The sequence below is a fragment of the Bos indicus x Bos taurus genome, chromosome 24, assembly GCF_003369695.1.
Source record: "Bos indicus x Bos taurus breed Angus x Brahman F1 hybrid chromosome 24, Bos_hybrid_MaternalHap_v2.0, whole genome shotgun sequence".
NCBI lineage: Eukaryota > Metazoa > Chordata > Mammalia > Artiodactyla > Bovidae > Bos > Bos indicus x Bos taurus.
Genome location: NC_040099.1, coordinates 23,768,345 through 23,782,185, shown reverse-complemented (window position 1 = coordinate 23,782,185; position 13,841 = coordinate 23,768,345). Strand labels below are relative to the sequence as shown.

The 13,841-nt window shown below is 38.2% G+C and overlaps 1 protein-coding gene across 5 annotated transcripts in view; it reads left to right on the top strand.

The window, feature by feature from the left end:
• Positions 1–13,841, top strand: part of ASXL3 (ASXL transcriptional regulator 3) — a 195,349-nt gene that overhangs the window by 34,975 nt on the left and 146,533 nt on the right. Inside the window, exon 3 of one of the 5 annotated variants that reach the window (XM_027525826.1) lies at positions 6,151–6,153. The exons of the other annotated variants lie outside the window; for them this stretch is intronic. Coding sequence (XP_027381627.1) covers positions 6,151–6,153 — 3 coding nt within the window. The remainder of the gene's footprint in view (positions 1–6,150; positions 6,154–13,841) is intronic. 5 annotated transcript variants of the gene reach the window in all.

Below are 13,841 nucleotides of genomic sequence, written 5' to 3'. Positions count from 1 at the left end.
GTTTAAAATGCATCTCTTGCGAGTTTTACCCACGAACATCACAATTTAGTGGTATGGAGGACTCCTAGGCTCAGTTTTTCATCTCTGTTTTAGAGGCTTTATCTGCCTGTTCTGAAGAAGGAGCCCGAGCTAATGTACCTGCAGTATTTGCAATTATTGTTCCCCACAAAGTGGAGGTAACTTTGGGGAGGAAAGTTGCTGACAGAGCCTAACAACTCTCTTAGGGGGTCCCTTGCTTCTAAGCCAGACGTCAGTATAAGGGGCTCAGGAACAAAACGGGGACGCCTGGAAATTAATATTCTCCTGACTGCCTGTCCGAAACGTTTGGGCTATAGCCAGAAGAAAAGAAGGGGTACAAACCTAAAGATCTGAACTCCTGTTGAACGTGGGCTGAGCCAGCGCAGTCTACCAGTGCAAGCGCTCGAAGGTTCTCCTATAAGCAGACACTTGAAATGTGTTCATCATGATCTTCTTCTCCACAGGAGTGAGCAGGCCACTATCAGCTCTTATGTACCTTGAGATATAAAACTCCTGTACCATGGCCATGAGCAGCATTTTAATTACACTTAACCATTGTAACAGCATTTTTTTTTTCATATTTTTTCAAGATGCTCATCTTCCCAGAATGGTACATTAAAGGGCTTTAAGTATATGTTAGCAAACAAAACACAAACAACTTCTTTAAAGAGTAAGAAAATTGAAATCGAAAACATAGCTTGTTCCTCTGTAAGTCATTGACCCCTTCATCGTCCCCGTCCTCCGTTATTGTGTCCTGTGAAGAAAAAAAATGTCATTATAAGTACAGATGAACCTGTGTAGGACTGTTTAAAGTTACCTGCAAGGAATTCAGAAGTTAAATAGGAAAAGGAATAGGCCAAGAAAGAGACCATGGTTCTGTTTTAAGTTCTACTTTATAAAATCAACTCTGTGCAGAGGGCTTCACACTGTGCATTTTATGTCCCGTTTCTTTCTGTCTTTTTGAATTCTCGCTCCTGTCAGGTGTGATGGTTCCTTACAACTGCTGTGTCTGTAACCACTCTTTCCTTCTTTTCTAGTCTGCTTATTAGGATCATCTCTAAAGTAAAAGTAGTTCTCAGATTTTTGAGTTTCAGCTTTCCTGTTGTATATTGCTTTAGGGAATAGATTCTGACATTTATTTTTATTTTGTTACCTTTCAAATTCTTAAATAGTTCCCAAGTATTTATGGCAGCAGAGTAAATGAAGTGTAACTGGATCTGTTTTTCTTAAGTAAAGTTACATTTAAAAATTCCATCATCATAAGGTCAAGCATAGCTGTTTCATTTCTAGGTATTTATTAATGATGTGCTTTTCAAGATGTGCAGGCTTTCAGATATGCCTGATTAACTGCAGGGGAGTGACTGTGAAGGTTACTGATGCGCCCATAACCCCCCGGGGGTCTCCATGAATGAGAGGTCATGTTAGCGGCCCTCCCCCAGTCCACCGCTGTGCCTGGCATTTCTGGAAGAGAGAGGATTGGCCCTTTATCCATCATCATTCCAATGCCATTTGTTTTAAAATAACGCCATTTCTTTCCAGAGCTGGGTTGTTGGGGTGTGGGGGGAGGGTTCTTCGTCCTGTGTGTCAGGCAGGTTTCCTATAACACTGGACCTCACTGGACTCTAAATTTGTCCTTGTTTGTCTTCCCGCTGGTCTGTGAACTCCTTATGGGGAGGGTACCCCCACACTCCTGGCACTCAGAAGATACTCAGTAAATATTTGTTGAGCAAACATTCTTCCTCAGGATGTTAACTTGCTGGTCCTCAGTGATGCCTTTGGCTTGCATTTAAAGTTAGAAGCTTCTTTTTGGCTTTACAGGTTGTGTTTTTTAATCCTATTTTTAATTGTTTTAATCAAAAAGAATCTACCAGTTTTGAGGGAATTCCTTTAAATAGATGCATGCCGATCGCCTCTGACAAATGAGTGGTGAACACGTGAGCTTACTGTGCCGTTGCCTGTTCTCAAACACTGTAGGTGCCTCTGGTTGACACTTAAGACTTAAAATAAAAAATAAACCAATAATTTTGGCAAAGCTGATATGTTTGTGTTCAATAGATGTGATATTGTTCATTTATTTATTTTTGACATTTTATGGTACCTTTTCTTCTTTCCCAGGGACACTTCAAATTGCATAATTTTCATACAGACAGGATAAAAAGAGAACAGTTCTTTTATATCATGTTCTGTGTATCTTCTTCAAGTTATTGATGAAATGTGTAGTATTTGGTTGCACTCTATTTGGGAAAGCTAGACTGAAATAAGAACTCCCCATGTGGTTTTTAAAAAGGTATATAAATATAGTAAATTGTCAGAAGAACCTAAAGTTTTTGTTAGAGAAAATTAATATGATCATGGTAAGATTTCCCAGAATTTTTTTTAATGAAAATATATTTGGTAAGTTTTAATTCCCTTCTGTATAATAACAGAAGATCTTTATCAATATAATTTTATTCTGGTCCATCTATATTGTACTTGCTTTACTGATTGAGTTATTTCCAGGCTTCTGTTACTTTGTGCTAATGAGTTGTCAACAGTTGATAAGACAAAGCTGTTTGGAATGCTTTTCAGATGATCAGAATCTTATAATCAATCAAAGAGCCATGTTGCTTGCACAGAGAGGATAGAAATGTGCATATTCCAGACTGCAGCTTTTATGGATGGATATTTGATATTCCTGTTTGGACTGCTTGGCTAAACATTCCCACTTCCTGAGGGAGAGAGGGTGCTACTGTGGACTCTAGTCTTGTCTGCAATAATTAAACATATGTTCATAGAAAAAGAGAAAGCAACTGCGGTGACCGGGTTGGTTTGGATGACTTTGGGGGTTGCCTTGCCCTAATTCTGATTTTCTGCTTTTGGCTTGCTTATTCAGAAGTTATAATTCCTTTACAAAGGGGACTGAGGGAGTTTTGATGCCCAAGGATATGTTCTTCTCTGCTCATGTAATTTTTAAAGCAATGCTTCCAGAGAAACATATGCTGTTTTAGTGACACATCCAGGAGCGGTAGGTCAAGGAATGAGGTCTCTAGCATTTACCTAATGAGAGGGGGGGCCCCCATTTGTCAGTGGGGATAACTGGTTATGTGCCTGGCATTCTTGTTACAAGATACCAGTCATTAATGTAGCATAAACTGTGATACAGTTGGCATATTATTTGATAGTAGGTAAATAGTTTTCTAACGGAGGTGAGGTAGTCTTAAAATAATGGTCAAAAAATCACAGCACGATTAAAAAACCCTCTGTTGGGTTAGGAGCAGGGCAATATTTATAAGGTACATTTATTTTTTAAAAAATATTTATTTATTTATTTTTGGCTACACTGGGTCTTCATTGCTGCCCATGGGCTTCCTCTGGTTGTAGAGAGCAGGGGGCTCCTCTCTTGCTGCACTGTGTGGGCTTCTCATTGGGGTGGCTTTTCTTGTTGCAGAGCACAGGGGCTTCAATAGTTGTGCATGGGCTCAGTAGTCACAGCTCCCAGGCTCTAGAGTGCAGGCTCAGTGGTTGTGACATGGGCTTAGTGGCTCTATGGCATGTGGGATCTCTTGGAGCAGGGATCAAACCCATGTCCCCTGCACTGGCAGGCGGATTCTCAACCATTGGACCACCAGGGAAGCCCTGTAAGGTACACTTTTACAATACTATAGATACCTTACTTCCAAAAAAAAAAAAAATCTACGTTCTATTTCATCAACCATTTACAGGGCAGCAACCTATAATTACATATTATAATAGAGACATCTGAAAAAGTTTATAAACAATCTTTCTTGTGCTTGGTATTATTCAGGACATTGACATATTTTTGATTTTGTAATGTGGAGCATGCAGTTGACAACCCAAGATTTTGTAATTATCCTGCTATCAATGAGCGCTTTTTATCCCCCCAGGGAATTCTTAGAATTAAATTTGTTGTTCGCTCCTGTCTTAAGGTCTTCCATGTTTTCTGTTTTGCAGTCTTTGTCATGATATTCTGAAATAAGTGTCTTCACTTTGTACTGTGGTTTATTAAAGATATTGCATTTTTCCAGGGGGATAAAATGTCAAAAAAATTCCATTACCATGTACAGTGAAAAACAATAAAATTCCTTGGCATTTCTCTTGGTGAGATTTACGTTTCTAATTAGTGCTACAGGAGATGCTTCTTTCTCACTGCTGAAATGTTTTGTCTAAAGATAAGAAAGAAACACAAATAATTTCAACTGCAAAATCAATTCTTATTTCCAGACTCCGTGTTGGCATCGCCCCTTTCGTACTGACATGGTGGTCTAGTTTGTGTCAGGGCCTTTTAGAATTACAGTGTTAACACAGCGTCACCCTGCCATGTGCTAACATCTAATTCTCTCATTGTGTAAATGGTGTGCACAGTCAGCTACTTAGAAAGGAGTGAAGGAGACAGTGATGTTATTAATCAGAATCACAGAAAAATCATACATAAATCATGTATTTATGTGGGTGTCTAGGTGTGTGTTCATGAGAGCATGTAAGCAAGCCTTTAGAATGGTTTCTGTCTTAGTTGACATAAAATTTTACTTGTCCTTGGATTACAAATCTCAGTCGGGATCATTCCTAATTCTTTTCTCCCATTCCCCTCATGGCCAGTTGGTTCTTGGGTGGTGTTAGTTCTGTGTTCTAACTACACCTTTCTTTCTCTGTATTCCTAGTCTTTGCCATTCATTCTTTGCACTTAAAAATTTTCAACTCGATTAATACAGTATCTTCTTAATTCATCTCTTTAAACCTGGTCTCCCCCTTTTTAAATCTATTTTTTTTTCTTAACAACTACCCCATTTATAGTAGCATTTCTTAACTGATAATCCAAAATAATGCAGAGAATATAACATACCTAATAAACTATGAGTCAAAAGCTGTTGTTGGTTGTATGTTTGGATATAATTAGATGAGATCAGGTGTGGTACTTTTTTCTAGTCACATGGTATCTGAAGAAACACATGCTATTCTGATAATATAGGGTTTATGATATGAATGATGAATGCATACATTATACCTTACATTTAGATATAAGATTTGGAATTTCTAATTTGATCATTTTTACAAACATTTGGTTCTTCCCAAAATACATCACTTAAAATGTTGTTTGTTAGAATTGTGTGCTTTGTGCATAATTAATTAGTTTTAAATTAAATGGTATAAAACTGATTATACAAGTATTCATAATTTATACATGGGTATCATTCATTGTTTAAAAGCAACTAATCTCTCATAATTAAACTTTTCTTAAAGTTTTTTTTATGATGACACAGTGATTGGAATAATTCTTCAAGGGGATAATATGATTATATATTACTGTGGAAGCATTTCCTGAATTAGGTAAATAATTGTGTGAAACATTACCCTATAGGGTCAGATTTCAACTCTTCAGCCCAGCCCTAATCAACCTGGACTTTGGCAGCTTTAAAGCCTTTGCAGTCACGCTTTTGATGTTGCAGCCACAGTTGACTACAGCTGACCCTTGCACAGCTTGGGTTTTTGAAATTTGTGGATTGATTTATACACAAATATTTTTCAATAGTAAATCCTACAGTACTACACAGTCTGTCGTTGGTTGAATCTGCAGACATGGAAGAACTGCAGATACAAAGGGCTGACAGTAAATTATATGCAGATTAATTTCCATGTTGCTCAAGGGTCAACTGTACTTGCCTTTGCTGTGAAATTTCTCCCAGAACCTATTTGTAATTTGGAAAGCAGAAGTAGAGCCTGAGAGACCGTAGTAAGCAATGTTGTGTGTGCGTGTGTCGCACACTTCTGGTAGTTTTCACATTGTTCCATAAGATTGGGTTGCAGAATGGAAAGGAAGCAGTATTCAGGCAGAAAGCCTCAAACCAATGGAATAAATTTGCGTCTGTACCCCTCCTGGTTCCCAGACTGAGGTCATGATAACAGTGATTGGTTACTGTGCCCTGGCTGCCATAACAAATCATTACACACTGGGCTGCTTAAACAACAGAACTCTTTTTTTTTCTTTCTCATAGTTCTGGAGGCTAGAAGTCCTAGATGCAGGTCCATCAGGATAGGTTTCTAGTGAGGGCTCTCTTCCTGGCTTGCAGACAGCCAACTTCTCACTGTATCCTCACATGGCCTTTTCTGGATGTGTGTGTGCAGAGAGAGTGAGAGAAAGTTCTTCAGTGTCTCTTCTTCTAAGGACATGCCCATCAGATCAAGGCTCCATCTATATGACCTCTTTCAACCTTAATTCCTTCCTGAGAGATACCATCCCTCATAGCCACACTGGAGAGGAGAGCTTCAGCACAGGAATTGTGGATGGGTGCACACACAGTCAGTCTGCAGTAGTGTTTCAGAATGTGGGCCTTTACATTTCTAGAATTCATGGCATACATAGAATTTTTCTAGAATTTTGACTATCTGATTCAACTTGGAAGTTATTCATAACAGTATGCTTAACACTGTACTGTGCTTCTGTCATTACATACTCCTAATATGTGTTTTCATATGTTATTCCTAACATATAAACTGATAGAATACTTGGCTTAAGTTGCATCTTCAAATATAATGTATATAGTCACATAACATAAATTGATTTGGATTTTATTTGAAGCCTTTGGTAAAAATAGCTGTGGTGACTGCACATAACCCTCAAGGCATCAATATTAAGGTATGCAATTACGGCTATGACATGGCCATTTCTTAATACAACATTTTATTCTGTCAAGCTTTCTTTCTCCATTCTTCCAAATAATTGAATAAAAGAGGTAATTTAGGTGATTTCAGCTTTACCAAGATCTTGGTATAATTTATTCCAGAAATACTGAGCACTCTATAAACATTTCAGTCCAGGAATAGGAGCAGAAATGGATATAAAATTATATTGTATTTGAGTCTTTCTAAGTATCCTATGCAGGTGAAAATCTTTCGGGAGAAATACACGTTTAACTGGGGTATTGTATTTAATTTTTTTCTAGGTGGTGTTTTTCTCCTTATCTCCTCATTTCATTGCTTGTGCTCTTAATTGCCACATGCTTAAATGATTTTAGTTTTGCTTCCATGTTTTGAACTTGACAACATAATTCAAATGCAAAACAGTTGATATGCTGACATGGGGACTTCTTTTTATAGTTGATTTGTTTTCAGAGGAATAAAAATCATGACATTTTGTTAAGACAGGTTTTCTAAAAGCTACAGTGCATAATTCCTTAGACGAAGTCCTAGTTCACTCAGGACAATTAAGGACTATTTATCCTACCTCCTGAATGTCTTATACAGAATCACATTGATAATTTTCTGAAATTCAGATGATTTCTATTAACATTTTTTTAAAAGTTACTTAAGTCCTGCTTTAGGTGCTGTGCAAGGCTTGTATTTGGGCTCTGTTCTCTCTTCAGTTTGTTGGTGACTGTCTTCTGGCCAGGTTCAGGGGACTCACGTGTGTGAGTAGACCTCTCCCAAGTGTTTATTAGTCAAATAAGAGAACATCAGAGAAAAGAAAACAAGTGTGGACATCGAGAAGTTAATCAAATACCTATGAAGCATGTCCTTTGCTATGTAAAATCCAGGGGTTTTGTGGAACCTTTAAGACATATCCTCATTCCAATAACATTTATTAGGCATATGCTATGTTCTTGAGATCATGAAAGCTGCTGAATTAATAGATGAGTAAAATGAAGTTCCTTCTTTTGAAGATTTAACAACGTGATTCCAAACATTCTTCTCTGAATCATTCAATTATATCTTTTAACCTCTCCTCTGTGGAGGATGTCTTCAGCCTAGAACATAATGGGTTTTTATTTTTTATTAAAAAAATTAAATTTAGGAATTTCTAAATTCTTTATAAAATACATGATATTCCAGCCTATCAAGAAGTATTGTCTTTCCATCACAAATATAAGCTCATCAAAGATAGGAACATGCATCTATGTATCCATTAATTTATTTTACCTAGAGCTGAGATACCATGCTTAATGCAGCATGTCAAGCAGATTAATGAATAGGGGCTTGATGAGTAAAAGAATACCTAATTGTTTTTTTTTAATCATTTACTTTTATTAGGTCCAAGAGTAAGGACTTGACATGAATTATCTTTTTAAACAGATGGGTGATAGATACTATATTTCCCATTTTACAGATAGGGAAGCTAAGGCAGATGAGGTTAAGTAACTTGAGATAGTTCATTTAGCTAACAGGTGACAAGTCTGGAGTTTGATGTCTGATTCAAATTGTACTTAATCTCTTAAAATATTTGTTTCCAGAACCTAAAAACACTTTGTTTTTAAAGTATTGTTTGTATGAGTTTATTAAGTAAATACTCCCCCCACCGCAGCTCCCACTCCCTTGGCAGCTTCTCTGGCTAACTGTTGATGGTCTATATATGTGTATAAAATTCACTGAGATTTAAGTCAAGCCTATAGATAGGTGTGTTGAGACTCTCAATTTAGAGCCTATTTGTAAACAGAGTTGAAAGATTTTTTAAAATTCCATTTCCATAACCCAGATTTGGAAGCTTCAAAGCCTTTCCCAAACTTGACCTGTTATGCTTGTCCAACATGAAGGGGGAGGGTGGGTGATCTTTAGTGAAGACTGGGGCTTGTGGGTAGCAGCAAGATGTATTTGCATTGTAACTCTTTACTGTTTTATCTAGAAGGTGATGTCATATGGTGGGATACATACTTTGGATAATGGAAGAACTATGGCCTCCACAGGACTCTTACTGTTTTGCTGTTGAAGTTGGACTTATAGATTGTTTCTGGGGGGAATTGTTTCACTGTGGCCAAAGCATATTGCTAATAAAAGACAGTTTTAGAAAGTGGCAGTCACTATTTTTATGAAATAACTGAAGGAAAATAGATGAGACTGACTAAACCATGGGGATGGAGGAGGCTGTTATTAACATTATTCTTTTTTAAGATATGCATCTAGGGAAAGAAAAGAAGGTACAAATGAATAGATGAGTATGGTCGGGACTAGCATCACTGCATTCTTTAGAACATTTTCTCAGTCAGATAAACTTTACTGTTATTGGGAATCTATGTCATGACCACTTATCCATCCTCTCTCATTGCTTCCATCCATTGTATTTCCACTGGGAGGTATAAAAACACCACTCATTCCTTTTTACTTTTATTGCTCATTTTTACAAAAGACAAATGTAAAATTTCTGTCTAGAGCACTTTCTCCATCAGATCACTGCAGATAGCCCAAATTGATAATTTCATTCCTCTCTAACCAGTCTGTGTGAAATACAATTTGTGCAATGATAATTTTTCAATTTGTTGCTTAATTTGCATTTGTTGAAGGTGACCTACTGATTGCTAGATATAGAAAAATACCACGCATGAAGATTTGTTGGAATACATTGTGGCTAGTGCGATAGTCAATGGCTCAAATCCTGAATTCTGAAGTTTTAGGATTATCAGAGATCACTTTGGAATCACCCTGCATCTTCATGCCAAGAAGGAAAGTGCTGAGTCAGGTACACAGAAAACACCATTTGACAGGCCAGAATTCTACCCCTGAACCACCAACGCTAGAAAGTACTATTTGGAATTACTTAGAATAGTTTTTATTGCCCATTTCTTTTACTTGTCCTTAAAATTGAAAGTATGAACTTGGTTTTTAAAATTAGGATCTATTTTATTGTTTTTAAGCACCATCCTTTTGAGTCAAGCCACTGAAAACTTTTGGTTTTCAAAATTTTATAAATCATTTTGTTGGGTACAGTGGCACGTTCTTTTTTATCTTTATTTTTTATTAATGTATTTATTTTTAATTGAAAAATAACTGCTTTACAAAATTGTGTTGGCTTCTTCCATGCATCAATGTGAATCAGCCATAGGTATACATATGTCCCCTCCCTCTTAAACCTCCCGCCTGCACTTCCCTCCCCATCCCACCCGTCTAGGTTGTCACAGATCACTCCGTTTGAGCCTATGTGCATCATACAGCAAATTCTCACTGGCTATCTATTTTACCTATGGTAATGTGAATGTTTCCTTGCTGTGGAATGTCTCAATGTGTCCCTCGCTCTCCTTCATTCTTATCTCCTTTTTTTCCTTTGAGAGGGATGACATATTGTGAAATAATGTCTGCAGAATTTTGAGTAGGAGCATCTGATTATCTAAATTTTAAACCTGGTCTTTTCCTTACCCAATTTTCTACCACCTGGTGACCCAGGGCACTTCCAGCCTTTTTTAGAAGTGCTTCTTGTGGTAAGAGAGTAACAGAATTCCTAATTCCTAGAATCTGAGGAGTTAAAGGTACACGCTCAGTCGTGTCTGACTCTTTGCAACCCCATGGACTATAACCTGCTGGGCTTTGCTGTCTGTGGAATTTTCCAGGCAAGAATACTGGAGTGGGTAGCCATTAGACCCTTTGGTAAAATCAGGACTAGTTTACACAAAGGGCCATTTGCTGTGGTCATTACTCTCCCAGCTTTTAGCCATGCTTTTGAGAATTTATTTGAAAGCAAGCCTCCTTAAAAGAAGGGCATTCAGAGCAGCATTACGATGCAATCTAAGATGTGAATGAAGTTTAACTCAGAACAATAACATTTTGTTCCTGTTAAGGACTTTGTAGATCATATCATCTTAAGCTTTTATTTTACAAATCAATAAACTAAGGCTTAGAGAAGATGAATTGTCCACTGTAATAGAACTAGTAAATATGTGACTCATCTTAAAACTTAGAAGAGGACGATCATTTCAGAATTTGAGAAGAATGTGCAAAAAGCCCAGTAAAGGACAGACCACAAAAAAAAAAAAAAAGAAGAATATAAATCTTCTGTTCCAAGGTACTATTAGAAAGGACATGTCTTTCAATCGATTTTCCTGAAGTGATGTGTTTTCATTGATCCAGTCGCCCTCTATTACCTGGTTTTATTTGCCTCCAATAGTACATATTTTGGCAGGAGATTGGGGTGCAAGAGAGAATGTTCTGTAATTTATACTTCAGGTGGTTATCTGGTGTTCTTGATTCTGGACTCATTGGCTTTTAGTTACCACCAAGACTTGACCCAAAGGAGGAGTCTGAGAAGAACAAGGGAAAGGGTTGTGACTGCCTTCCACTCCTGCCTTTGTGGGTTGACATAGAGAGCCAGTGAGCTCAGTAAGACACGGTGCCATGGATCATTTTATTGCACATGCTTACTCCTGTTATTCTTTAGAATGTCTGTAATATAAGTAATTTGTGAAGCAAGGGTGAATAGATTTGCCTGCAGACAATTTGATGCACACAGGGCATCCAGCCTCTATTTTCTCTTTTCCTTTTAGACTCTTGCAGGCTGCTCTGTTTCTTCATTCCCATCATGGTAATATATTTAATTTATGTTTGCTTATTAAATTTTCCTCTCTTCTCTATAAAAAATGAATAGAAATATTTAAAGATAATCAAAATAAAATTGAGTGGCCTGAGAAGTCCAGTGGGCAAATGGAACATTGTCAACTAATGTGAATTTTACAGTAAAAATCTAGTTTTCATTTATTGATTCTTTTTTCGAGCATTAATAACTCATTTGACTTTTCTTTATTAATGGATCTTTAGTATATCAATATAGTATGAAATATATGTAATGATTATTTCATGGATTAAATGAAGTTAAACCCAGTAAAATTTGAATCTGTCAAAGATTTTTTTGTAATGAATGCCTGATCTGTTGTTTGATTCTTCACTTGTAATAGTATTGATCTCTGACTTTTCCACTGTTTGCTGCTGCTGCTGCTGAGTCGCTTCAGTTGTATCCGACTCTGTGCGACCCCATAGACGACAGGCCATCAGGCTCCACCGTCCCTGGGATTCTCCAGGCAAGAACACTGGAGTGGGTTGCCATTTCCTTCTCCAATGCATCCACTGTTTAGGGGTTATCATATAGATTCAAATTTTAAAATAGATTTGAAAGCCTATTATGACAACTGCATATTGATGATTATAATAAATCCTTTGTGAGTAAAAATTTTCAGATTGTTTTTCTCAGGTTTTGAAAATACTTTTAATTTGTATTTATTTATGCTTCCCTGATAGCTCAGTTGATAAAGAGTCTGCCTGCAGTGTGAAACCTGGGTTTGATCCCTGGGTTGGGAAGATCCCCTGGAGAAGGGGATGGCTACCCACTCCAGTTGGAGAAGGCAATGGCACCCCACTCCAGTACTCTTGCCTGGAGAATCCCATGGACGGAGGAGCCTGGTGGGCTGCAGTCCATGGGATCGCTAAGAGTCGGACACAACCGAGTGACTTCACTTTAACTTTTCACTTTCATGCATTGGAGAAGGAAATGGCAACCCACTCCAGTGTTCTTGCCTGAAGAATCCCAGGGACGGGGGAGCCTGGTGGGCTGCCGTCTGTGGGGTCGCACAGAGTCAGACACGACTGAAGTGACTTAGCAGCAGCAGTAGCACCCACTCCAGTATTCTGGTTTGGATAATTCCAATGGATTGTATAGTCCATGGGGTCACGAAGAGTCAGACACGACTGAGTGACTTTCACTTTCATAGCATAGATATTTATACAAGCTAGTATATAGGTTTGCATGGGTGTCATGGAATCCCCAAATATGTGGTTAATCAAATAAAACTTCATTTCTCACATTACAGTCTGAAAGTGGGCAGTCCCAGGAATGATGGGATAGCTTTGTTATATCAGGATATGCAAGGAGCCAGGGTCCTTTTGTCTTATTGCTCTTTTGTCCCTAGGATTGAGTCCCTATCACCGTGGTCTAACATGACTTGCCACCAAATCCATGTTCCAAGCAGCAGGTAGAAGAAGAGGTAGACACAGTCCCTCTGTAGATACATTTTAAGCATTGAGTGCATCCATTTTCCTCATGTCCCATTGACCAGATATATATTTACAGTTAGCAGAATGGGAAACAGGAGCATGTACTCTGTTGCAGGAAGCATGTTCCCAGCTAAAATGTGGGAGTCTTAGCTGTCGGGAAAGGTAATTTGGAGGGAACAACTATCAGCCTTTGTTGTATCTATTTTTAATCAAATCTCCTGCTTAGACTTGGTTTAGTTAAGTATATGTTGTAACTTGTGACGTTTGAAAAAATTACCTATATATTTGACTTTATGCAGATATTAACATATATTTTCAATTCTGACTCTAGACAGCCTGTTGTGAACTTCACTCTTTCTTGTCCTCTGCCCCCTGCCTCCAGAGCCCAAATCACATGTCATATACCACCTCCTCAGTGAAGAGTTCTTTAGCTTTAATTCATCATTTTATCCTTGTTGTTTATTTATAACATTAATACATCTATGCCTTTGTCGTAGTAGCTAATAAACTCTCAAATTTTCTCTTGTTATAACAGGACTGCAGTTTCCTTAATGGTAGAATTTATGTCCCATTGATCCTTCTCTTCCCTATCAGTTCAGTTCAGTTCAGTCGCTCAGTCATGTCCGACTCTTTGCGACCCCATGAATCGCAGCACACCAGGCCTCCCTGTCCATCACCAACTCCCGGAGTTCACTCAGACTCACGTCCATCGAGTCAGTGATGCCATCCAGCCATCTCATCCTCTGTCGTCCCCTTCTCCTCCTGCCCCCAATCACTCCCAGCATCAGAGTCTTTTCCAGTGAGTCAACTCTTCACATGAGGTGGCCAAAGTACTGGAGTTTCAGCTTTAGCATCATTCCTTCCAAAGAAATCCCAGGGCTGATCTCCTTCAGAATGGACTGGTTGGATCTCCTTGCAGTCCAAGGGACTCTCAAGAGTCTTCTCCAGCGCCACAGTTCAAAAGGATCAATTCTTCAGCGCTCAGCTTTCTTCACAGTCCAACTCTCACATCCATACATGACCACTGTGCCCTTCATATAATAGACTCATGGTATTTTCTGAATGGAAATTTGAATTGTAGCTCT